This window comes from Rhopalosiphum maidis, chromosome 2 (genome assembly GCF_003676215.2).
Source record: "Rhopalosiphum maidis isolate BTI-1 chromosome 2, ASM367621v3, whole genome shotgun sequence".
Lineage (NCBI taxonomy): Eukaryota > Metazoa > Arthropoda > Insecta > Hemiptera > Aphididae > Rhopalosiphum > Rhopalosiphum maidis.
The window spans coordinates 62334870-62360512 of NC_040878.1; the positions used below are offsets into that span (position 1 = coordinate 62334870).

Here is a 25643-nt window from a genome sequence, read left to right on the forward strand (position 1 = left end):
TATTTTTCAGTAGATTTTTAATAAATAATACTTAGTATTATTTCACAGCAAAATGATTTTTATCGCTCAAATAAACATTTATCATAATATATTATGTGGAGTGTATATATATATAATACAAATATATAGTGGTTAGTAATAAAATGTATTATTATATTTTAAGTTATTTAGTAAACAATTATTATAAAATTAATAAAAGTACCTACACATATAAGTAGGTATATATTATACAATATGTACTATATAATATTTGTTATTTGAGTAAAAACTAAAATATACACATCTAACAAATTGAACAATATTTTTAAACAATAGTTATTATTTTATTATCTTTCCAATTGTATGTTAAATGTTGTCCTTCTTCATATAGTCCCTTTGTCATAACTAAAAAACATAAAATATTAGTTAAAAACTGTTGAATTGAGCAGCGTAACAGAGAAATCAATTTGAATATTTTCAATTTTTTTACACTTTTAATCAAAAATATTTGTTTTTCAGTTAGTAAATATTAATGCTGGATAATAAATTATTTTTATCAAAAATACCTCGTTACAAAATCCTGACAAAATCCATGGGTTAATTTTTAAGAAAAAATTAACAAACAGACACGCTCAATTATTCCTCTGCTAATTGTATAGGGATATATGTTATCGTCAATAGGAACTGTTTAAGGGGATGTCAGTGCACTGTTTGTTTTCTCTGTCTGGCCCATGTGCAACATAGACAAATCGCATTTACGCAGTCTGAATAGAACTCACTCAATTTTGGTTTTAGAGTAAGATATACCTTTTATAAAATTAAATGTTGATAATATTTTTAATTACAAGGCGATGAGTTTTTTTCATTATTCCTAATACAACGTTAATTATATCGTTTAGAAATAGCTATAAATTACAACATTTTTAAATAACCTTTAACTTTTCAAAATTTTAATTTTTTGTTAAAAAACTTATCGTTTTGTACTCAAAAATATTGTCAAAATTTAATTTTATTATAGGTATATTTACTCTGGAACCAAAATTGAGCGAGTTCTACTCAGACTGCGTATATGCGTTTTGTCTATGTTGCGCGTGGGCTAGAGAGAGAAAACAAACAGTGTGCTGACATCCTCTTAATTAGAAATTGTAAAGTCTACGTAATTGATAAATTCATGAACGACTCCGAAATAATAATAATGCTATCGAACTCGTGATGGACGGTTTTTTCTAACTGCGTAAGTACGTTGATTATAAAAGGTGTATAATATTGAATCTTATCTATTCTTCAATATCATTATCTCCTTATTCCTCAAAAAATGCTGGCCCGCAATGAAAAAACATATCTCAGATTTGACCCACCGTAAAAAAAGGTTGGAGATCCCTGATCTATATTCTGAAATCACTCACCCCATTTATTTCCTTTTATCACAGGACAACCTCCATGAAGAGTTCTACTATTTACAGTACCATTATTCAAGTATAAGTTTTGCCAAACTAAAGCTGTTCCTTTATGACAATGTGCAACAAAATTTATATTTGGAAATACTGTATATCCATCTTCAGGTACGTCAGTCATCTATAAAAAATAAAAATTTGTTTGGTCTATGTATACGTGTTAAATCTAATAAATAATGATAAATAACGAACGTAAAATAATATAGTGACCAATCTGTTGCCATTCAACTTAGGGCCCTAAAAAAAAGTAGAAATCAATCCTACAAACATAATAATTCAACAGAACAATATATTTATTTATAATGGGGATACTAGATATAGGTATTATTATGCTAACTAATAAAATACTAACATTTAAGTTTAAAACACAATACACGTATGGTAAAAAACACGTGATTTAGAAGTTTACAACATAATTTTAATGATAGAGCTGCTTTTATATGTGGTAAGGGGAAGTTATTTGATTCAAAAATCTGTAAAAAATATAACAATGGTTATACCTTGTTACTAATTAAGTATTATAATAAAGTATACATTTCGTAAGTAGGTGTATAATAAAAATCACGTACGTCTGTAAATGCATCCACGTGTTCAGCAAAATGACCGCCTAATCCATAATTGACTATTTGATATCCTTCGGCTGTCTTGGTCGAATACTCAGTAATGCATTCTATTCGTTCGTTTAGCTTTCCAAATAACACCGGGTTCGAATTTTCTGAAAACCATTTCAGCTGACCCAAACGTTGGTCGTCGATCAAAGTAATCTTACCGTCAAAGTAACTCGCTGCGTCAGTCAACTGTAAAGTGAAACATAAAATTATAATTTCTGTGGTTACAGGAAGTTTGAATTTTATTCATATATATTAGATAATTATATAAATGATAATTATATTAGTGTATCATAAAATATACTAACTTATTATGTTATAAATTAATTTAAATCCTACTTGGATATTTAGTCAATCCACATTGTGAAATTACTTATAACGATCTTTGATTGTGTTCAATATTAAAATCACAAATGACATATTAATCTCATTACTAAAACACTATTTTAACAATTATTTGTAAACATATGGTTGTAACCAGATATTAGGGGATAATACAGTGAAAACTGTGTAATTCAGACCCTGAATAAAACGGAAAACTATCCAATAAGGAATTTTTCTATGGTCCCGACATGTTACTATAGTTTTATATAGACGTTGAACCTCAATAAAACGGAAATTTTCCAACGCGTAAACGCAACGATTTTGTAGGTCCCATGCAATTAAAAACCTTGCATAAGTCGGAAGTATGACACGTGTTACGTTATGATGATTTGAGCATGTATATTGTAGGTACATCGTAAAATGATAATGAAGATAAAACTGCACTACCTACATATATCTGTTAGGTAATTTGTATCTTTGGTTATCGTATTCGGCATCTGCGATACAAACTTATCCCGTATGTATAGCTGTAAAACAGTTATGCTTTATGCACCAACATTCAACAGTCTTACACTGAATAGTTTTCTTGTACATACAAAGTGACATCAATTCAAATACATATAAAAAGGCCAAAATATACGTATTTATCATTAAATGAAAAGTATCAATTTATCGATATCAAAAATTGATACGAATTTATAATCCTGAATTTTTCCGTCATATTCAATAATGCGGAAAACTGCATAAGCCTTAAAGCGGAATTTTTGGTTGGTCCCACTATTCTACATTAGACAGTTTTCACTATACTATTATATTATTGCAATTATTAAAGGCATCTAAACACATTAAGTATGTGTACATCGTACATAGTGTGTACATAGTGTGCAGCGTGTATCTAATAATTTACTTACATCTTTCGATGCCATTTTTGTAATAGTCTTAATCTCTTCGTTGTAGATAAAGTCGTGATAGAGTTTAATGCTCGGATTGATACTGATATCTTCTTCTTTAAAAGGCATTAATATCCAATATGGAGAATTTTTCGTTTGATAACGGCATTTAGATTCATATGTTAACGGTCTCACAGATTTACCTGTCCTACATAAATTGCGGAAATTTTTATGTCGACTGAATTGTTCAAAACTCTAGAAACAAAATTGTATGTTCAATAATATAGTAGTAAGTTAAAAAAATAAATACTTCAAACGCACGTTTATATATTCAATTATAACGAATGTTGATCGTATAATATTATATTTAGGTAATTAATAGTTATTAATTATTATTTATAAAAATTCTTACATCGTATATATTATATATATCTGTAGATGGTGTGTTAAAATCACGGATATTTAATGCGTTTGCCATTAGAGAAAAATGTCGTGCAAAATATTCACTGTTTTCTGGATGATTTAGATTACTATAATCCGTTAAAGTTTCAAAATTAAATCCTGAAGAAAAAACAAAGATGTTTTTTATTTACATTCCAGTACAGCCTATATGTATTATGTACCTATACGGTAGATTATATTATGTTTTCACTATATTACTGAATACTTATTTGTTTTTATGAATAATAAATAAAACAATTATTATTAATTATATTACACTGGGGCTGTGTAGGTTAGCAATGATAAACTCTCCCGAATCAACACTATGTTTCCTTGAAGAAAATACATGAACTCTGTAAAGTTTATATGTTCATAATAACATAATAAAAATAAAATTTAAATGTATACTCGTATTCCACTTAACCAACGTTTTTTTATTTTATTACTACATATTATTAGCTCGTATATAATTTGGTTAGCAGCTAAAAAATTGATTTGTATAATTTTTATATTAACCATAATTTTTATACTTGACTTTTTTTAAATTTGTGTTTTCATATTACTTTAAATTATAAATTATGATGTACAAACGAAGTATTACAGTCTGTAACTTATAGACTCAAGATAATTTACATATATATCTAACATAGCGCCGGAGCTAATGGGAGGAGGAAACCTACTAGTAGTAGTGAAGTAGATAATGAGGGAGCTTACCATCAAAAGAGTTTTTGAGTGCACTCGCATTACGTACCACGATAAATAACGTACGTTTTTGAATAAATTGCGTCCCGGCCACCGGGTGCAATTCGGTTTACCCTTTTACCTATAATTGATTTTCATAACTGATTTCTAAAGTAAGATTACCATATGAAATTTACAAATTTACATTCAGAGTTTCCAGATTCATCAACATTAATAAAATTACTCTTCATAAAGATATCTTTATCTCAACAGTACAAAACGTTGGCAAGACATTATGCGAACACCTTCAATCCATCCTGTACAACCCCCTGATCTTAGAACTCTCCGTGACCACTTTTACTGTCGACCACAGAAAGCTTTTCACTCCGTGTTACAAAGTACCTTCACTAGGTGGCTTGTTCTCTCAAGTCCTCAGTCTAAAATTTAGTTAATTTATTTTATTGTATTAACCTTTAAACTTCATTCTTACTTATTGTAAAATGTATATATGTTTTGGGTGAAGAGAATCAAAAAATCTATTACATTAAATTTGATAAAAAAATTTGCATGTATTGATGATTCTTTGTAAACTTAAACTTTTTTTCTGCCCATAAACCCGAAGATAAGTGAATATTTAGTATACTTTATCAGTATATTATTATACTGTTATATGTATCCTATTTACGATTTTGTCTTAGTAGTCTCGCCTGTATACCATATTTTCTTACCGATAAAAAATCCAGTATAACAATACTGCCCGACAAATTACATAATATGTCGCGTACTATTTGTTTCGAATTAGTTGTCGAAGTACGTATGCCGTACGGTAATTGGTCAGCATAAATATAAAAAGTATATGGCGCAAAAGGTGGTGGGTAATACGAAATAATTTTTTCCCCTCCCCCAATTTAATTTTGGTTCGACATTACTGCTTACAGGTCGTTAAAATTGAAAGAGTTTAAATTAATCGTGTATGTACCTGTTAGCATTGATACTGATCTTATATAATAATGTAATTTTTCGATGTCCACACATTTTGGACGATACGTCAACCATTTATTATAAGTTTGAATAGCCCATTCCATTGTACCATAAGTGTCGCATTCTTCGAAGCTATATTTCGACATGACATTACATTCACAAGCTAAAAATTAAAATCAAAAATGTTGATAATCATCTAAAGGTTACGGTTGGAAATTGTAAGTAATAGTAATAATATGTATATTATTATAGCAAGTGTCATTCAGTGCTCATAGCACTTACCATTCATTGGATCACCAATAGTCCGGTCCTTATATTTACCTACAGCCATTTCGGATGCAGGAATCGCGTAGACTTTTTGAATCCTTCTTAGAGACCGATATGCAGATTGAATATTTAATTCATTAACGTTGTGTTCATCAAATCGTTTAAAAACTTTATTTTACGTAAATTACAATAAATTATAAATCGGACTCAATGATGTGGTATAATACATACAATTTAAAAAAATAAATGAATTACCTTCTACTGATTGTTTATAACTCATTAATTTTTTAATTTCTGATAAGTTTTTGTAAACCCGTGACATCATTTTTAAACTATCGATGTGACTCAGTATAAAAGTACGTTTCTTCAATGTATAATTTATATTCCCATCATCAATTGGAATCAAAAAACTAAACAAATTGAATACTACAATGAGTATTGTTAAACAAAATTATCAAACTTACACAATATCCAATTAATTAACTAAAAATAAGAACAAATGTTTATGAAAACATGCAATCTGACATTTATTTTATAGATTGATGATAAGTTGGATTCAAGACAATAATTTTGAATAATAGTTATTCACGTAACTTTTTTTTTTTTTACAAATTAGTGAAAAATATAAATCTATTTAATTATTTAAAAAAAAAGATAAATAAAAAATGTTCACCGCTCTAAGTCATGTATTCGCTTTGTTTCCAGTTCCAAATATTCTTTAGCCACTGCAAACTGTTCGTCTTGTAAGTCATAGAGATGCCTTAATATGACTTGTGACGAATGCCAATTTATTCCATTCGCAAACATGTAGGTGGAAATGAAAAACATTAAATATCTTAACATATTTTTGTTGCATGTATTCGCTCTATTTATACATAAGTTTGATATAACTTCGAGGTGTGTTAAATAACTCAGAATATAAATAATTTTATAATTTTATAATTTTTATAAATAATTTTTTCAGAATCATTGATAAGTAAACATAATATTATAATATATTATAGACAAATGGATGATGAAGCCGGTTGATTTATTTGAAACTATAATGTTATAACATATTATACATACCTATATATCAATACATACCTATATATCAATATATTATTATTTATATAACGCGAATATTAATAAATTATATAAAATTTAAATACAATAAAAATTTGTGAAATAGTATTAATAACGAAGGCTATTTCAAAATCAACCTCCGTAGTGGAAAATATTTTTTAAAAAAACCAAAAACATTAATTTTTTGCACAAAATAGTTTTATTAACATCTAAATTATTGTTCTACATAGTCTCCGTTTAAATCTATACATTTTTGGTAACAGGGGACAAGCTTTAAAAAACGGCACCGCCAGTGCGTTGAGGCATTGCTTTCAACAGTGCTTTGACTGTTCTTTGCTTTCTAAGTTTACATACTGGACCCAAGTCTTATCTCCAGTCACAATTTGCTGTAAAAATTCTTCACCTTCCATTTCTAAACGTCCGAGAAATGTTTTTCCTGAATTGACACGTTGGGTCTTGTGGACATCTGTGAGCTGTTTTGAGACCCAACTGGCACAGAACTTGTGGTAACCCAAGCTTTCAGATACGATTCGGTATAGAGTAGTTCGAGAAATTTCGAAAAATCTTGTCGCAAGTTCTGAAATTGTAAAACGCTTGTTTTGTCGAACAAATTGGTCAACTTGGTGAACCACGTCTTCGGTCATGATCGATTTGTGCCCTTGGTCTTCTTCATTATGCATATCTGTGAGTCCGTTTTTAAATTTTCTACACCAATCATGTACCGAACCATCACTCATCACCGTATTGTCGTAAACAACACATAACCGATTAAGCCATTTCCTTCGGCTTGCAAAAAACGAATTACACTTCGCACCTCACAGGCGGCGGGAGATAAAATTGTATTCTCCATGTTAAAACGGCAGCTATTGGAAAAATACTGAACGAAAACTTGGCATATTATTAGGGAATAATGTACTGGTTGCGACATGAAAAAACACGTACCCAAAGTGCACGAATGTAATGAATTGTAACACATCGTAGGTTGATTTTGAAATAGCCCTCGTATTTACAAGTAAACATAAAGAGGTTGTTTTGAGGTCAATTTGTAGTTTGTACATAAGTAATCAATATATACCCGGCCATCACAGATTATAAATTTAATTTAAAGTTATAAAACAATAATGATGTAAAGCAGGGTTATCCAAACTTTTTTATTCAAGAGTCACGTATAATATTAAAAGTTCTTAACGGGCCAAAATGTATAAACACATATAATTTTTAATTTTAGAGAAATACTATAGCTAATACTAATAGCTGACCTGGCAAACGTTGATTTGCCACATGAATAAATAGTTAGATTTCTAATGGATGTTCATTTCACATTTAAATAGTTAAATATACTTTTAGTATAGATATTAAAAAATAATATTTATAATATACTTAAATATACTTAGTATTAATTTTTCTCATCATTTTTTATTGATGAATATTATGAAATTAATGTTTTTTTTCCGATACAGGTGATAGTTATTTACACATGTGCGCGAACGACTTTAGATAATAACACATGTTTTTAGAATATTTACCTACTTTGGGGACTGGTTCAAACTTGTTCGTGGGCCGAATGCGGACCGCGGTCCGTAGTTTGGAGACCCCTGATATAGAGTATAAACTTAAACTATATTTCTATATAAATATGTAAATATACATAATAAACTTATCATATTATGCATCTAAAATATACACAGCAAAAAAATAATTGTTTTTGACGACACCGATTGTATATACAGCATTTAAATGAAACATCAAAACATTTAAATAAAGCCAATAAAGGTCATGAATTATTGTATATCAATCTATTCAAATAGTTTTAAAAAACACTCGCCAAATTCTAGCCAATACTGCCAAACTGCTATAGATTAAATTTATGTATGTAAATAAAAACAAAAAATAAACATATCATTCTCTTCAGAAAAAGTTGAGGTTTAAACTTCACGAAAAATAAGATCGGTAATAATATGCCCTCTCTTCTAGCCCTACACACGATCACTTCATCCATGAAATTCTCCATAACTCAATCATATTTACCTGATACCCACTATTTTTCATGTTTATACCTCAACCTCTTATGAAGAGAATGATGTTTTTTTTTGTTATTTTTACATAAATAAGTTTGATCTATAGCTATAATAGCTGTATTCTTTTTGAGACACTCTATATAATATATATAATATTCAAGGATGTACATTTAGTTACCTTCTATAGATCTTAACTATGACTTTTACCATAAATATTATAATATAATAAATAAATATCTAACTGAGTGAGAATGATGGGAAAATAATTTCTTTCTTAGTTTATAATATATAAACTCTTTTAATTCTTCTAAACATTTTATCTCTAAATCCAAGTATTTATTGAAGACATTAAAATGATCGTTTTGCAGATCATATAGTTTCGTTAATGCTATTTTCGATGTATGCCATCTTTGTTCAGCTTCTACAAACATCAATAACAAAAACACAATAATATATAAGCATATTTTTTAACATCTATTCACAGTAATACTTGGATATTACTACTGTAACAATTTTGAACTAGTGAATTTAGTAATTTTAATGTTAGATAGGTACACAAATTACAAATAGTTCAAACATTTACATTTTTACACATCAGATATACCCATATGCAGCAATACAAATATATGCCGTTCTGAATGAAGTTTAATTTGTTAGGTAATACTAATGCCGCAACGGGAGGATAACAAAGAACAATTTTTAGCGTATGATCTGCACATCGATTATCTTTATAACTATAAGTGATGAATATAGTATATTTATACTTTAAAAAAAAAAAATTTAATTGTTATATGTTAAAATCCATTTTTTTGAGCCAACTTATCCAACCCTTCTATGGCCTCAACTTTTGCCAATAAAATTTAAACAAAAAAGAATTCATTAATTTGCAAAAACTAAAAACTAGTTGTCAATTATTTGCAATATATAATAAAATAATAATAATAATTTTTATTTATCGATATTAAAACCATAACTAAATTTAGCTCTTGGTTCTGAAATCTTATGGAGGATTTTGGTAATTGCTAAATGTTACAAACACATATTTTTAAATTAAAACTAAATTAATATAATCGCTGTTCTTCGTTTAAACATCTAATTTCGCCCAAATATAAACCGAAAATATCTATAAGAAAAAAACAATGATTATGTGTTTTTAAGATTTTTAATTACAGTATGAATTACTCATGAGATACCTTGTACTTATTTTTCAAACCTGAACTATATAAATTGAATATATTATTTTTAATTACAGATTTATTTGTAAAATTTTATAATTTAGACAAATAATGTTAAAATTTAAATTCAAAACGTTTAAAAATAAAAATTGTAAATATGTACCTATTATTAATGTTTTAAAATAAATATTATAGCAAAATATAAGGAATCTTGTGTCAAACTTTCAAATTTTTTGACTTATTGAAACATTTTTATTGATATTTAAAAAAAATAAACTAAGAATTTTAGATAGTTAAAAAAAAAATTTAAAAATGCTATGTCTACAACTATTCATTTTTAAATTACAACAAAATTTCAAAAATTATGTTTAAAATTAATAGTTATTTTACGAATGGATATACAATGTATGTATTCATATAACACATATTAGCATGTAAAATTATTTAGGCAGAGACTGCGTTCTTATTTGATTTTTAAATCAAAAAAGTTATTAACAATATTAAAATCATTGTGATTAGTTATTGAGAAATTAATTCGTGATAACAGATCAAATTTTAAAAATATGGACAAGTGATGGGTATTGCTCAACTGTATGCAGTATACTATGTATTGAGTGGGTTAAGATAAATTATTTGTAATTTGTATTCATAAATGTCAAATAGTTATATGATATAAGCATGGATTTTAGATTAGAAATTCAAGTGGATCCCATTTTTGTTATGAATACGAAATACGGCTATAGTCTTATTATCATGTATATCATTTATTTAGCTGTTTCATCATAACATTCTTTATTTTTAATTATTTCAGTTGTGTAAGGTCAATCTATGACTTGTTTTATTTTATATGTTTAATAAAAGTTAAAAGTTATGATCTTGTAATTTTTTTAATAAATAGTAATAATATTCGAACAAAAAAAAATAAATTTTGTGTTTACAACACATATTGATATAATGATATTAATAAATACATTCATCTATGGTTTATAATAATATTAATACTAATATACATTGCTATGTTAAATGTATGGATATCATAGTTATTAACATAATTGTAGTTATAAAAAAGTTAATGTATATTAGTAAAAAATTTATAAACAAAGATCATATAAGGTCATAGGTGATAAATAGGTATTCTAGCAATGCAAAAATTTGAAAAAAAAATTTAGCTACGGCACTGTATGCACACAATATTATTATGTACATGTATCAATAATATATTTTACTATAAATTTATAATATTACATATTAGGATACAACTTTCGATTGTTATGCGGATATAAGTTATGACTTATGAGTATATGACATCAACGATGACATATAAATAAGAGTATAGAACCTTTCGGTGAACACAAAGACACTCGTTAGCTTTACGTCGTATTGTGTATGCAGTCCAATTATATGACAAGTTAACTATTGAAATTTTATATTATAATTAGATTATACAGTATTAACTTAATCATAAAATCGTGTTATTTATCTACTTGAATACATGAATACTAAGTCTACTCAAGCTTAGATTTCAACAATAATAACTAACTTATACTGAAGTTTATTATTATATAATAATTTATGAAAAATACAACAAAATATTATATATAAATATATAATTATAAAATATTTAATACCTATTATATGGAGAGTACACACTACGCTAAAAATCAGTGTAAATACTAAAATGAGGGGTATAACATTATATTGTTTCACATAATTCGCATAAACTCTATATATATATATAGAGTATTCGGCGTATAATATAGATAGTATAGTCAGTATAAACAAAATGCAGGACACATTATTGCAGTGTTCAGTATTGTCTATGTTACATTTTAGCTCATCGCATTTCCGTTAGTCAAGAAACGTCATATCGTTTTAATATGCATAAAATATATATAGGTATTAAGTAGTCTAAGCCGCCTTGAAGCTGCATATCATAGACCACACCGTAACTGCCTTAAGACAAATAGAAACAAAAACGACTACACAACGAGTTGCGTTCGGTGTACACGCAGCGACAGCGTGTACGAGAAACGAAAAAATATTTTTATTAACCTAATTCCGTAATAAAATAAAAAACCAATCATAAATTCAGCGATATATCCGACGTGCCACGACACACGCACAATGATAGTTAAAGCGACATGGAGCAACATATGACCACAAACAGACCTCATTTCTAAATATTTCTTGTGTGATTTAAAAAGGGATATTATGGGGTGTGGGGCATAGCCCCCATGGCTCAATAATGTTAAATAAGTAATAGAGATGCTCTTTTTTTAAAAGTAAACAGAGTCCCCCTTCTTTAATTTTGACAAGTGGATCACTAGCTATAACATAATAATATGGCTGTAGCCCATTTGCACCCTAGATTGGCCCATTTGCACCTCGGGGGTTATGGACATTTGCTCTCAAAATAAAAAAATTAAAATCCTGCTTTATATCCCAAATGCGCCCATTTTGCATGCAACGTTGCTGTCATTTATTGTTTAAAAAAGTAAAATCGTACGTAAAATTAAAATTAATAATTATTAAAAGTAATCATTTTAAAAATAATGATAAATACTACACAGTATACATTACATATTATTATTTATATTACATTAAATTATAAATTAAGTTAGTAGTTTAAAATGTCTTCAATTTTTGGATCATAGGTATGACTGTCTTTAATTTCGGCTCCGTTTTTTAATTATTGGTTTTGACGTATGCACTACAGATTTTGTTTACACAATCCCAACTTTTATTTCCAGAAAAAAGGTTTCTACTCACGTGAATACTTGATATTTAAAATAACGAAAAACTAAACAAACTTTTTGTTTACTTGAAATAGTTATATAAAATTCTATTATATTATAGTAGTACTCACTATTCATGTACTAATGCAACTGACACATAAAATACAACTGATAAATGCATTTATAAATAATATAATCTTTATCGATTAGGATTTTACAATTTAGATTAACGACTAACGACAAAATATTATTATCTTTATCGATTTGGATATTGTTTTCGATAAGCATGGGAAACGATCAAATATTGTTTTAGATTTTATAGTGACATGCCAATATACTCTATAAATGGCAACATTATATTATTATTTATTAACTATATTTCTTTAAATTACGTATCTAGTTATACAAATGTACAATATTCAAGATCAATAAAAATTGAAGTATTATTACAGCAATATTAATTTTTTAAGAATTTTCAAATTGTAGTTTGTAGATACATAATTAATCAATATACCTGCCATCATAGATAGTAAATAAATTTTAAATTATAAAGCAATGATGATGTAGAGTGTAAATATAAACTATATTTCTATATAATATGTAAATACACATATAATATTATGTGCATACTAAAATATACACAGAAGTAAGATTATTGTTTTTGACGATACCGATTATATATATATATAGCATTTAAAATTTAAATGAAACATCAAAACATTTAAATAAAGCCAATAAAAGTCATGAATTATTGTATATCAATCTATTCAAATAGTTTTAAAAAACACTCGCCAAAGTCTAGCCAATCCTACTCTTGTACATTTTTTTAACTCTCGCAATAAATTAACAAGTTTAAAAATGGAAGTATGTAAAAATCGGTAATGCCAAAATCTAAAAACACCGTTATAGTTGAAATAATAACCACAAAACGTTGATATACTAAATACAAATAAAGTAAGAAATACAAAATACATGAATACTATACATATATGTGCAACAAGCATAACATAATATCTGGTATATGTATAGCTACGAGTAGGTATCTATGTTAGGTGTACCATAACTCATACCATTTGAACACAATTTACTTTACTTAACCGGTTGAAAATATAATTGTATATTTAATTAAAAAGTGAGTAGAGATAATAAAAGAAAACTAAAAATAGATTATTTAAGAAACCTTTATTAATAAATCCACATGCAAATATTTGTTATTTCATCGTATATTATCTTACACTTCGTACACGTTTCCTCTGCTTTTCCAATCATAAGACAAATGTTGTCCTTCTTCGTACAGCCATCTAGTCATGACTATAAAAATATAAAAATAGTTTATTAGATATTGCATTTCATGTAATAGTTTCGCATTAACACTATTCTTGTTTTAATAATCACTCATATCTTGCCCAATTATATATATGTATAAAAAAACACTTAACGAAGTAGTATACAATATACATCATTTTATTTCATTCAAAGTGTTTAAATAATTTGTAAGTTCATAAGCAATATAATAAATCTAATAATAATAATTAATTTATATAGAAATCTTATGTTTGTTGTGTATATGAATCATTCAAACTTAAAACGTTTTCAGTTAGAATGTAGATTTTTTTTTAATTAATTTTTGTCTCAACAATGTAATGTGTATAAATAAATTATAATTATAAAAACAGAACTAACTCCATTTATTTCCTTTCAATAAAGGACATGACCCATGAAGTGTTGCAAAGTTTAATTTTCCATTAGACATATTTAAATTATACCAAACCAACGCAGATCCTTTTTCAACAGGAATAATAATATTTAGCATAGGAAATGACGTATATCCTTCATTTTGAACATCAGACAACTAATAAAATAAAACATTAATTTTTATACTTTATATAGTTGAACAAAAATATAAAACTGACTAACATAAAATAATACTGTTACAAATCTGTTACCAAATTTTTCAATTACCTGAAAAAAAAAAACAAAAAATCTCCCATTTAATGTATTCAGATAATACATAATAATTATAATAGTATAATGATTTAATAATTCAATATTTTATAAATTATCAGGTTTATTTTCAAAGTAATGAATATATATACATAATACTTCATATCGTATCATATTTTCGTTCGATATTAAAAAAATATAGTATTAAGGTAAAAAAAATATTAGTATTGTGTTACGTACAGTTCCTTTATGAAATGGATCAAAATGTGGTAAATAATGACCACCTAAACCATAATTAACTATTTGATATAATTCAGCTGTCTTTGTAGTAAATCCGGTAAAAGTTTCTATACGATTATTTAATGAATCAAAATATTCAACAGAATCATTGCTATTTATCCAGGTGGCTTGACCTAAACGACTTTTTTCTTCTGAGGAATTATTCTTTGTTTGAATTCTTGCATCACTCATCTAGAATAATGTGATTAAAGATTTTTTGTATATAATTAATATAGATATGTTACAATAAATAGTAATATTTCTATATTCTATATGTGTTGTACAAAGTATAAGGATTTTCAAACTGAACACTCCTGATTCAAATCTGATTTATGTTCAGTGTCTCGTTCAGTTTGCAGAACAACGTTTGAACCACATAAGAACCCTAATTTTAATTTACAATGAAATGCAAGATGATAGCTGCTGTGTTGTTTGCTCCTATATAAACTCGGAAAACAATTTATATGTCTCTATGCTCTTAATCGTAAAAACAAATAACAAAATGTACAGTTATATTTAAAATCGATAGAAACTTTGAAGAATAGCATCAATTATTAAGCCACCAAATTAGCTAAGGTAATAATATAGTAAATACTTAATATATAAATTTAATGTAGAGAATGGGTAGTCAAAAACTCCAAAACAGAGAAACAACAGAATTCATAATGAACAAATAAATATTTAAGCTACTGCAATATAAATTATACCAACGAAAAATGACATTAATTAAATTATTATCCTTGATAACTACGTAAATACATTATATTATAAAAATGCTTAGGTACGTTTCTATCGTTTTTATCTCATTTATTGGTTAAATAATATAACAGTCATTAATTTAAACAAAATTATACTTACGTTTCCCGAAACTATATATTTAATTTTCGAAATTTCGTTTTCATATAATACATCATGATATATTTTAATAAATGGCTCACTGTTAATATCTTCTTCCTTAAAGGGCATCAGTATTCGGTAAAATGAATTTTTTGTTTGGTATCTACATTTTAAGTGTTTTGTTATTGTCCGTGATACCCCATATTTACATGAATGTCTAAATTCTTTTTCAAATTGTTTTCTTTTCAAATTCTTAAAATCAAAAAATTAAATTTAAGTTCTGTATTTGTAAGTTTAATTTTTATTCTTACATTATATATTTCAAATACAGCCAACGTTTTCTCCTTATCCAATTCAAATAATTCATTTTTTATAAGATGATAATACCGCAAAAATTTGTCAGTGTCTTTTTGAAGATTGCTTGATCCATTTATATGTATTATACTCATTAAGTCAAATCCTGAAAAATATTTTTAAATGTAGTTATCCATAATTTTCATTACGAAATGGAACATTTTGGCGTGGCCGTTTTGGCGTGGCTGTTATGGCGTAACCGTTTTGGCATGAAGCTATTTTGGCGTTAGGCGTTTTTGGCGTAAAATACTTCTTTTTATTTTATCAAAATTTGTTATTATTATTTATACAATTTAAAATAATTCAGTCTATTAAAAAAATATAATTGACAATTTATAGTTAAAAAAACTTACTATTGTAATGAAATATTATATGCTACACCTGTTAAATATGTTAACATATATCGTGTACCTGATTCTTGAATTATTTTTAATAACTGTTTATCTGTGTCAATATATTTTTTAAGGTTTTTAGGGGGAGATCTTCCTGATTCCAATTGTAATAAATATGTATCCTTTCCAGCTTGAATCTTTCTTAAGCACGTTATAAATGACCATAATGTAGAATGGATCATTCCCATCTCAACATTTATTCTGCGGTTGGCCGCCTCTGCATGATTATTGGTTGTGTGTATACCATTTAGTACTCGCCCGTATAAATTCCAAATTGATAGTGGAAATCTCCGTCCACGTCCATTTCGATTTAATCGTCCAATATAATTCAAACCATTCAAGTAAGGGTTGAAGTTATTCTAATAAATACGCATCTAACACGTCGATTGCTATGTCAATATTGTTGATTGAAACAAATGCAATTGTAATAACCAATTTAACATAAATAGAAAAATCTGCATCGTTATTATATTTTGATATAAGATGCAATTCATCAATTTTTTTTTTTTTTTAATTTTTTGTGAGATGAAAGAAACAACTATAAATAATAATACTTGAGAAATATTTTTTCATTGCATTTATAACAGCTAGTTCAAAGTCTAATGAAATAGATGTAGGATTTAATTCAGGACATAGATTTATCAACATTTGAAAAAGTTTTTCATATGTTTTTGTTAATTTATCAAGCAGTAATGCATATATAATAGGGTGTACGCCATTTAAATATTCGTCAAGTATGACGTATACTTGAGTAAAAAGCGGGGGTGAAATTTTAAAAGTCCCATCTCCTAACCATGTTTTAGAATTTCGTAAAATATTTAAATATCGACGTTTTCCAAAAATTAAAATTCTGCCTGCCCCGGGACCACTATCAGGCAATAAAAATTGTTCTTCGTGCCCTTCAGATGGTAAATATATTTTATACACTAGAGTTGTGAGATCTTTGGGGGCTTCGGGTACGGCTTGTATTTTATTTCGTTTTCTCCGAACTTGTTTTTTCAATGCGTAGTTTGATTGAATTGCTCTCTACAAATATTGTAATGACATAATAATTAATAGGGATAATAATATAAAATTTATAAAAATCCTGTCCCAAACTAACAAATAATCAATAAATATCGAAAAAAAAGTTGTTTGAAATTAGCTGGTGTCGATCCCTCCATCGTCAATTTTGACGTGTATGACTCTAACCACTGCACTAGAGCTATTTCTTGTTATCTTAATAGTATGGATTGTAAAATATTTTATTACATATTATATATTACTTACTATATTTTATTTTTATTTTCATAATTAGTATAATTTTTTTATTACTTTGGCCATATTTTTGTATTATATAATATCAATAATATTACACCTACCTTAGCTGCTTCTGATAATCTAGCCAGGCATTCATTTATAACATTTGATGTGGATTCCGTGGTTTCAGCCGCACCCGCACGTCGTTTTATTTGGTTAACTGCTACATTTCCTTCGATCTTTGATGCTTCAGAATCATGACTATTTTCGTTTATTGATTTTATTATATCAATATCATCTACAGTTGTATGTACCCGAGCTTTACACTTAGTTTTCTTTCGGCAACGCCAAAAACGACGTTTTCCATCACTACTTAATGCATCAAATAAATACATGAAACCATTATTCACTAAAACACCTCGTTCCTTCGTGGATTCAATTAATTTTGACATTATAAATAAATATTAATTAATTAAATAATTATTAAAATTAAATATAAAAAATTATAAGTCATAATATTAAAATATAAATTAAAATTAATAAATATTAATTAATAAAACTCACTATTTGTATAAAATATTTTTGCTGTATCTAGCAAGCGATATTCAAGGACAAAAACTTATCGCACAGCAGAAAAGAATCGATGAAGGTAGGTACACCATTATTAAAAATATACGTATCACTAAAAACGTAGATAATCAAACTAATTGATAGTATAGGTACAATTTCGTCTGATCAACTGGTTAATTTTAATTTTTATAAACGTACATAGGGCTCAAGTACAGCATAGTAATACAAACTTATCATTAAATTATTAACTTCCAACAATACAATAAATATTATTAAAAAATAAATATATATATACTTATAATGGTAAAATAGAAGTATTAGTAAATTAGTAGTTAATTAGTAAATTAATTAATATAATAATCTGAAACATTTACGCCAAAACGGCCTAACGTCGAAATGACTTCATGCCAAAACAGCTACGGCATAACGGCCACGCCAAAATGTCCTAGATCCTTTTCTTATTATAATATATTAATATAATTTAAATTTTTGAGAGGAGACCAGAAAGTACAATTAGTATATATTTTATCTATTTTCCATGATCATCATAAATGTTGTTCTTATTATTGATGTTAATAAAAGCGTTGATTAATATATATATATTTGTTTTTAATTTGGAAGATAACATTATGATATTACATTTTTTTAAACGCTTTTCACCTGTAAATACTGATGATGACATTATGTAGAAATTTAAAATTTCGGGATCTACACATTCTGGTTGACCATCACTCTTCCATTTATAATATGCTTCAACGGCCCAATCTATGACGCCATACATATCGTTTTCCTCTGAACAATACTTCGCCATGACGTAACATTCACATGCTAAATAATAAATACATTCAATGGTGAATAATTAATGAAAATACTGAATTTGAACGATTGAAAACGAAAAATATAACATACCATCCATTTTATCACCGATAATTTTATTATTAAATCTACCTTCCGACATGTCTGATGCAGGAATCGCATAAAATCGTTGTAGTCTCCTCATTGCTTGATACACCAACAATATATGATTACCACTAAGATCTTTGTGCTCGTCGATTTCTCTTAACGCTATTTATTATGTGTTTTTGTGAAATTTGATATGATATTTAGTATAGGTAGTTTAGTTGTTTATATAATATATAAAATATTCAAGCATGTACATTTGGTTACCTTCCATAGATAGTTTATTTTTTATTAAATCTTTAATTTTTAAAAAATGTTGATGCATTTGTTTCATTAATTTAATAACATCCAAATGATTGTGTAAAAAGGCTCTGTTGGTTTTTTGATGATGACACCGTTCATATACCGCAGCTACATGACTTAATAATGCAGTTAAAATTAATATTTAAACGAAGATATCACTTAAAAACATAAATTATATTATATTATACTCTTGATAATTCATTAAACAATGCAATTTTTTATATTGTGATAAACAATCAGTATTTTTATTTATTAATTAACTATAGCATATAATAATTATAAAAAAGAATTTCATAATTAGGCATAACTTGGTACGAAAAATTACTTAAATTCGATTTATTTTAATTTATTTTTAATACAGGATTTTTTTACTATATATATTATAATATAATAAAAAAATATTTAGCTGAGTGAGAATGATGGAAATATAATTTCTTTCTTAGTATATAATATATTTACTCTTTTAATTCTTCCAAACGTTTTTCCTCCAAATCCAAGTATTTATTGAAGACATTAAAATGATCGTTTTGCAGATCATATAGTTTCGTTAATGCTATTTGCGATGTATGCCATTTTTGTCCAGCTTCTACAAACATCAGTAACGAAAACACAATGGCTAAATATGTAAGCATATTTTTTGACATATATTCACAGTAATAGTTGTATATTGCTACCGTAACAGTTTTGAACTAGTGAATTTAGTAATTTTAATGTTAAATAAGTACACAAATTACAAACAGTTCAAACATTTACATTTTTACACGTCAGATATGTATACCCATATGCAGCAATACAAATAAATGCCAATTATTCTGTTCCGAATCAAGTTTATTTATTTATTTCATTTTTATTAGATTAACAATCCGTGGCTGCTGTGGCCATATGGCGCAACAGTGTATTATTACAATGCAATATAGATATTAATAAGACATATAAATTTAGTTAATAATGGTGAATAAACTTTTTTTTTTTGTTTATAAATTAGGCAAATCAAAATTTTTTTTAAAATACAAACTAATTCAAGTTTAATATTATTATATGTATACCTATATATTAACGACAATTACAATTAAAAGATTACTTTTTAAAGCTCATTTCCTATATAGGTATGTATTTATGATCAGGATTCTTTAATATTAAAATCTAGCTGATAAATTAATAAATGAAAATCGTTTAATAGTTAAAAAAAGTTTTAATCTTCTTTTAATTAACAAATTATAACATAATAAAACATACAAATTTCTTTTTTTTTAATGTAATTATTTCCAATAATTTAATAAAATGCGATTTTTTCCATTACATTTTTAAAATTAATTTCGTTAAAATATTTTGCCGTCCCTGAGACATGCTGCCCCTGGTCATTTGCCTATCCGTGCCACTCCCCCTAAATACGGGCCTGACTGAGCGTCTAAGCGCCAGATGCTCGCACTCAGCCCCGAACGAAAACATGCATGTGCAAAAGTGAAAATTGAATGAAAATTCACCCCTGGAAATCATCTCAACGATGTTATCGCAATTTATTTCCAATTTAAATTCTTTATTTTGTCCCCTAATTTCCCTCCTTACCAAGGTTTAACATAAACGCGTATCATCTTCTTAGCGATTTTTATCTCACTGACTAATTATTCTAATATTTTATTCTATTAATTATTATGCTCATATCTATTATCCATAACAATTATAAATTTGTATTTTCCATATTATTTTATTGTGCAAAAAATCTATTCTTATTATTTATTTTAAATACTTGCTATTATGCAAGTTTATTTTTTAAGTTATCTGTAATATTAACTACAAATATGTTCAATAAACTTTAATAGTTAATACTGATAGCTTAAAAAATTTAAAAAAAAGTTATAACTTAATTTGTAAGTTTGCAAAACGTGGAACACATATTACAACATTCTCAACTACACAAAAACCGCTAAAAAATTCATTTAGGTTGACATTTTGAGAGCATAATGTGGTGGACACACTGTAAGAATTCCGGGCGTTTCCTTTTATCGATTTATGTTTCTTATCAGTCAAGCAGTACTTAACTACTCAAACTCAAGTACTAAAGTACATTTCTATTTTCTAATTTTTTTTTTAGTTAGTTACAACATTCAAGGATGCTTTTTAATTTGTGAATAAGTTTAATTACCATTTTTATAAAAAAATGTCCTATTATCTTATTTTAATACTCGGGTGTCTAAGCGCACTTTCGCTATCCACCACCAATGAAGTGCCAACAATTGTTATTTCTTGTGGTAATACACAATTGGAGACCTTACCCAAATATCAACAATCTATGGACACACTTGAGTTTAAAAAACTGCTTTTATCTCTCTGGAATGAAGATACCAAAGTAGTAATGGTCTTAGAAAATGAACTAAGTCTTGAAGATTTCACAATGAAAGGTAACAAAATTACAAACACATTTTAGAAATTTGTTCGCCCAAACAGGTGTAAAAAAAAAATGTACCAGGATGTTTACAATATATCATTAATATAATAATATATATAGTGTGGGTTTGAACTAACAAATATCTGTATAGATTTAACAAGCAATAATACTTTCCAGATTTAAAAATGTACTTTTCGCACAATTCATTAAACTCTATTAATTATAACTCTAAGTTTATCTAGCTTATGTTGATTTTAAAAATGTTTTCCAATAATTTGTTATTTGGTTTTAATTTTTTATTTTAGTTATTATTTTTGTTGACTTCCATTACTACCCTTTAAAAATAAATTAACAAGAATTCAATCTGTTTATCATCCTTATTTGTTTTATTTTAGGATTGTGCCTAATTGCTTTTAACTTTATTTCAATAGCAGATCTAAAAAAAATATTATAATACCTAATACCTACATATAACTGTTTTTTATTTTTTTTATTTTTTTTATTTTTTTGAATAATAAAATAAATATTGGGTGTGGCATATATTATTACAATTTAACTAATAATATGCTTCTATAATGATATACTATGTACACTCTTTCTATTAAATATTTTAAATTGCCATTAATAATAAACATACCTTGCTTTTTATATTAGCCAGTCAAAATTATTTCCATATGTTGTCAATGTATTTTATCAAAATAAATAAATATACATTAAATATTTTATTTAAAATATGATTACATAAATTACATTTACAAACCAACAATTTACATGATATCATTATTTATTTTTACTAACTTTTATTGATAATATTCTTCCTCTTAAGTGTTTTTTTACCACTTAATTATACAACAATACTAAAGTTTTCCATCCACATTTTTTGTTTATCATCTATATAATTTATAATATTGTAATTTATACAGTGGTATAAAGTAGGTTATAATAAGATTCTATATTATTAATTTATGTATTAAAATTTTAATTGAATACTGAATATTGATAGTAGAAACAATTTTTAGCATAAGTCAGCTATAAAAACATTGATTATGAAATATTAAATAACAAATGTGCAATATTTAATTCATATTTTGTTTGTATTATAGGTACTGATGGTCACAGCTTATTCCAACTATTTGAAAATGCTGAAAATCGTCGTTTTTTCCCATCGGTTTATCAACCAGTAAAAGCCCTTGAAATGTTATCAAAGAATGGGTTTTCTGTAAAAGCTTATAACGCTGATACATATACAAATAATTCTGGGAAAATTATAGCTTTTGCTGATCTTAATGACAATAACCATGATAGTATTGATGATAGTAGACAGTCAATATTGCTAAAACATAATAATGATATTTCAAAAATATTTACTGCTCTTTGCACGCAGTACAAAAATATAGTATTAGTGTTTTCTGGTAAAATAAATCCATGGATTGAAAAAAGCGAGGCATCAAATGCACATCATTTAGTAACTAGACACCTGATGGCTGTAGATGATCAATCTAAAATATTCAAGATTGTTGACCCTAAAGGAAAATCACTTATATACTCGGCCAGCTATCCAACTGTATCTGTTAATAATGGGCCAGATACTCTACTTGAACCTTCAAATACTAATGTATGAAAGTTTGTGTAAATTTGTTAAATTTTAAAATGGAATATATACTATGATTTTTTTTAGGTATACCTTGATGATTCACGTGATTCATTACTTAAAGTTGGAACAACATTTTCAGTTAATAACACTAAAGTAACATTACGTTTTCGTTTTGAAAGAATAACATTCACATGGGAATTGAAATCAATTGAGTATGAACATGATGACAATACTGTTCTACTTTCACCCAAACAGCAAATTGGGGCTCAAAAAGGACTATCTTACTTTTCGGCAGGACCAGTAATCTTCTCAAATGATTCTATCGTATTGAAGTTTAACGACAAATTCCAGGTTAGTCATTTATTAATGTATTTTTATTATCTTAAATAGCTACCAGGCATAATAACTTACGTTTACAACTAAAGAAGTTGTAATGTATTTAGACTAATCACTTTTTCATCAGCATAAAAATTGCAATGAATTTAAACAATATATAATATGTGTTTGTAATGCTCATTAATTTAAAGTAAATGATGGAAAATTACAACTTATGATAATAGTTTCAAAATAACATTGAATTTTTGAATAAAAAATTAAGACTAGTTTTATATTCTGAAATGTTATTGTAAAAATAATTATAAAAAATGAAAAATAAAATTTAAAATGTTTGTTTTTGATGCACAGAGATGTGTAATTTTTGGTAATTATTAATTTTCACATTTTTTTATTAATACATGTATTTTTAATCATACCTGTGATATTCATAGACAAACCCTACAATTCTATTTAAATGAGATAAAAAAATGCATTGTGTAAGATTTTACTTAAACGCAATGTACCATATTAAAATTGTTTGTCGATACACATTATACTTATTGACCTAAATTCATTAAAAATTACATAAACGCTCCCAAACGCTAACTTCTCATTAAGAAAGAATTTTAAATTGTATACTTTTATGAGTAAATAAATAGTACTAGTAAAAATATAATTTAATTTTGATATTTTATTGTATGATTTACCAAGCGTGCTCAACTTTTATTCTTTAAAATGCATAATTATTTTAGTACTTTTAATTACACATATAAAAACCATATTTTCTTATATAATTTAAAGACAATTGTGATTTTTGAGTTATTAAGCTTTCTATTCCAAAGATAAATATTAGTCTTTAACAATGATTTAACATAAAATATAAATTATATTATATAATATTTAGTCTAATTCTTATTATACTCCGTCTCATATAAGAATAATTTTGGGAAAATTGGATATAACCATTGATTTAAAAATCAATGGTATAACTAATGAACGCCAAGCGTTACACTCTTAAGAACATTACTTTATTATTTGAACAACCTCCTTGCTTGCATTATGTTAAAATTAACATAGTGCAGAAATTTTTCTACGGTGGTCTATTGTTTTGAAGCAAAACAGATGTAATTGAAAGGTGTGGTCTCTGTCAAACCATACTAGATAAAAATCAATCAGCCGCCTAAAGTCATTCTTATATAAGACATTGTACAATTTTTTAATTTCATTAAAATATGTATACTATAATTTTCAAATTATCTTAACCCCAAACTATATTTAAAGTGTATACTGGTTTTTAGATACAAGCTATAAATAACTGGTCTAATTTTAGAATAGTTAAGAATGTTAAATTAGTCTTATATAATTTACACTCAATTTGTTTTTAAATAATATGATCTTTATGTTTAAATTATTTTTAAATTTTATTTTTTTCAAAAAAAACTGCGTTAATAGATTAGTTTATGCAAGAACAGTGTATTAGATTATAAAATTAAAGTTTTAACTTTTAGTAGGCATTCTAAATGTGCGACAACTGACAATAAATACCAGCTATAGTGAAACCAGTATACACTGGTACAATATTATTATTTTTATTATCAGAAAGAATATTTTTTGAATTAAAATGTATGCTAAAAATATATTTTTATTCCTAGGTTCAACCATGGTTGACATCAGAAAGCCCAAAATTCAGTGACCCTCAAGAACAAAACTCTTTCTTTACGCCACCTATATTAGCTGGTTTATTTGTTACTGCCATTATGTTGTTTATTGTGACATGGGGTATCACAATGATAATGGACATCAAAACTATGGATAGATTTGATGATCCAAAAGGTAAAACTATTACCATCAATGTTGCTGAATAAGTTTACATTCCACCAATGTTTTTAAGTAAATAATTTATTTGTTAAAA

The 25643-nt window shown here is 26.5% G+C and overlaps 4 protein-coding genes across 5 annotated transcripts; 1 reads left to right on the top strand and 3 right to left on the bottom strand.

Annotated features, from left to right (window-relative positions):
* Positions 1-304: 304 nt before the first annotated feature.
* LOC113554062 (prolyl 4-hydroxylase subunit alpha-1-like) lies at positions 305-6468 on the bottom strand. Of its 2 annotated transcripts, none has more exons than XM_026957737.1 (10): positions 6299-6468; positions 5881-6035; positions 5641-5793; positions 5357-5521; positions 3668-3816; positions 3277-3510; positions 2003-2230; positions 1626-1670; positions 1386-1554; positions 305-384 (listed from the first exon to the last, which is right to left on the bottom strand). In XM_026957737.1, exons 1-10 carry the CDS (start codon positions 6466-6468, stop codon positions 305-307), a joined length of 1548 nt encoding a protein of 515 aa, XP_026813538.1. The 2 variants fall into 2 exon arrangements, with proteins under 2 accessions (XP_026813538.1, XP_026813539.1); XM_026957738.1 differs by lacking the exon at positions 305-384 and adding an exon at positions 1786-1906 and having other exon boundaries at positions 1503-1554.
* Positions 6469-7001: 533 nt separating this feature from the next.
* LOC113552537 lies at positions 7002-7427 on the bottom strand. Its single transcript, XM_026955401.1, has one exon. It carries the CDS (start codon positions 7425-7427, stop codon positions 7002-7004), a length of 426 nt encoding a protein of 141 aa, XP_026811202.1.
* A 6354-nt stretch (positions 7428-13781) lies between these two features.
* Positions 13782-20112, bottom strand: LOC113552904 (prolyl 4-hydroxylase subunit alpha-2-like). The gene is made up of 10 exons (XM_026955920.1): positions 19896-20112; positions 19401-19552; positions 19143-19298; positions 18894-19061; positions 15990-16138; positions 15700-15930; positions 14803-15033; positions 14536-14580; positions 14302-14470; positions 13782-13929 (listed from the first exon to the last, which is right to left on the bottom strand). Exons 1-10 carry the CDS (start codon positions 20078-20080, stop codon positions 13850-13852), a joined length of 1566 nt encoding a protein of 521 aa, XP_026811721.1. The 5' UTR covers positions 20081-20112; the 3' UTR covers positions 13782-13849.
* Positions 20113-21471: 1359 nt separating this feature from the next.
* On the top strand, positions 21472-25643 carry LOC113552318. The gene is made up of 4 exons (XM_026955140.1): positions 21472-21835; positions 22926-23437; positions 23501-23767; positions 25384-25643. Exons 1-4 carry the CDS (start codon positions 21595-21597, stop codon positions 25594-25596), a joined length of 1233 nt encoding a protein of 410 aa, XP_026810941.1. The 5' UTR covers positions 21472-21594; the 3' UTR covers positions 25597-25643.

Excerpts from the sequence above, each read along its gene's own strand:
- LOC113554062 (XM_026957737.1), bottom strand. The coding sequence starts at position 6,468 with ATGTTAAGATATTTAATGTTTTTCATTTCCACCTACATGTTTGCGAAT. Across the intron at positions 3,511-3,667 it reads ATATATATAATATATACGAT|AGTTTTGAACAATTCAGTCG; the intron begins GTAAGAATTTTT and ends TTTTGTTTCTAG. Across the intron at positions 2,231-3,276 it reads CAAAAATGGCATCGAAAGAT|TTGACTGACGCAGCGAGTTA; the intron begins GTAAGTAAATTA and ends TTCACTTTACAG.
- LOC113552537 (XM_026955401.1), bottom strand. The coding sequence starts at position 7,427 with ATGAGTGATGGTTCGGTACATGATTGGTGTAGAAAATTTAAAAACGGA.
- LOC113552904 (XM_026955920.1), bottom strand. The coding sequence starts at position 20,080 with ATGTCAAAAAATATGCTTACATATTTAGCCATTGTGTTTTCGTTACTG. Across the intron at positions 19,553-19,895 it reads CGTTTGGAAGAATTAAAAGA|TCATGTAGCTGCGGTATATG; the intron begins GTAAATATATTA and ends TGCATTATTAAG. Across the intron at positions 14,471-14,535 it reads TTGTAACAGTATTATTTTAT|TTGTCTGATGTTCAAAATGA; the intron begins GTTAGTCAGTTT and ends TTATTTTATTAG.
- LOC113552318 (XM_026955140.1), top strand. The coding sequence starts at position 21,595 with ATGTCCTATTATCTTATTTTAATACTCGGGTGTCTAAGCGCACTTTCG. Across the intron at positions 23,438-23,500 it reads TTGAACCTTCAAATACTAAT|GTATACCTTGATGATTCACG; the intron begins GTATGAAAGTTT and ends GATTTTTTTTAG. Across the intron at positions 23,768-25,383 it reads AGTTTAACGACAAATTCCAG|GTTCAACCATGGTTGACATC; the intron begins GTTAGTCATTTA and ends TTTTATTCCTAG.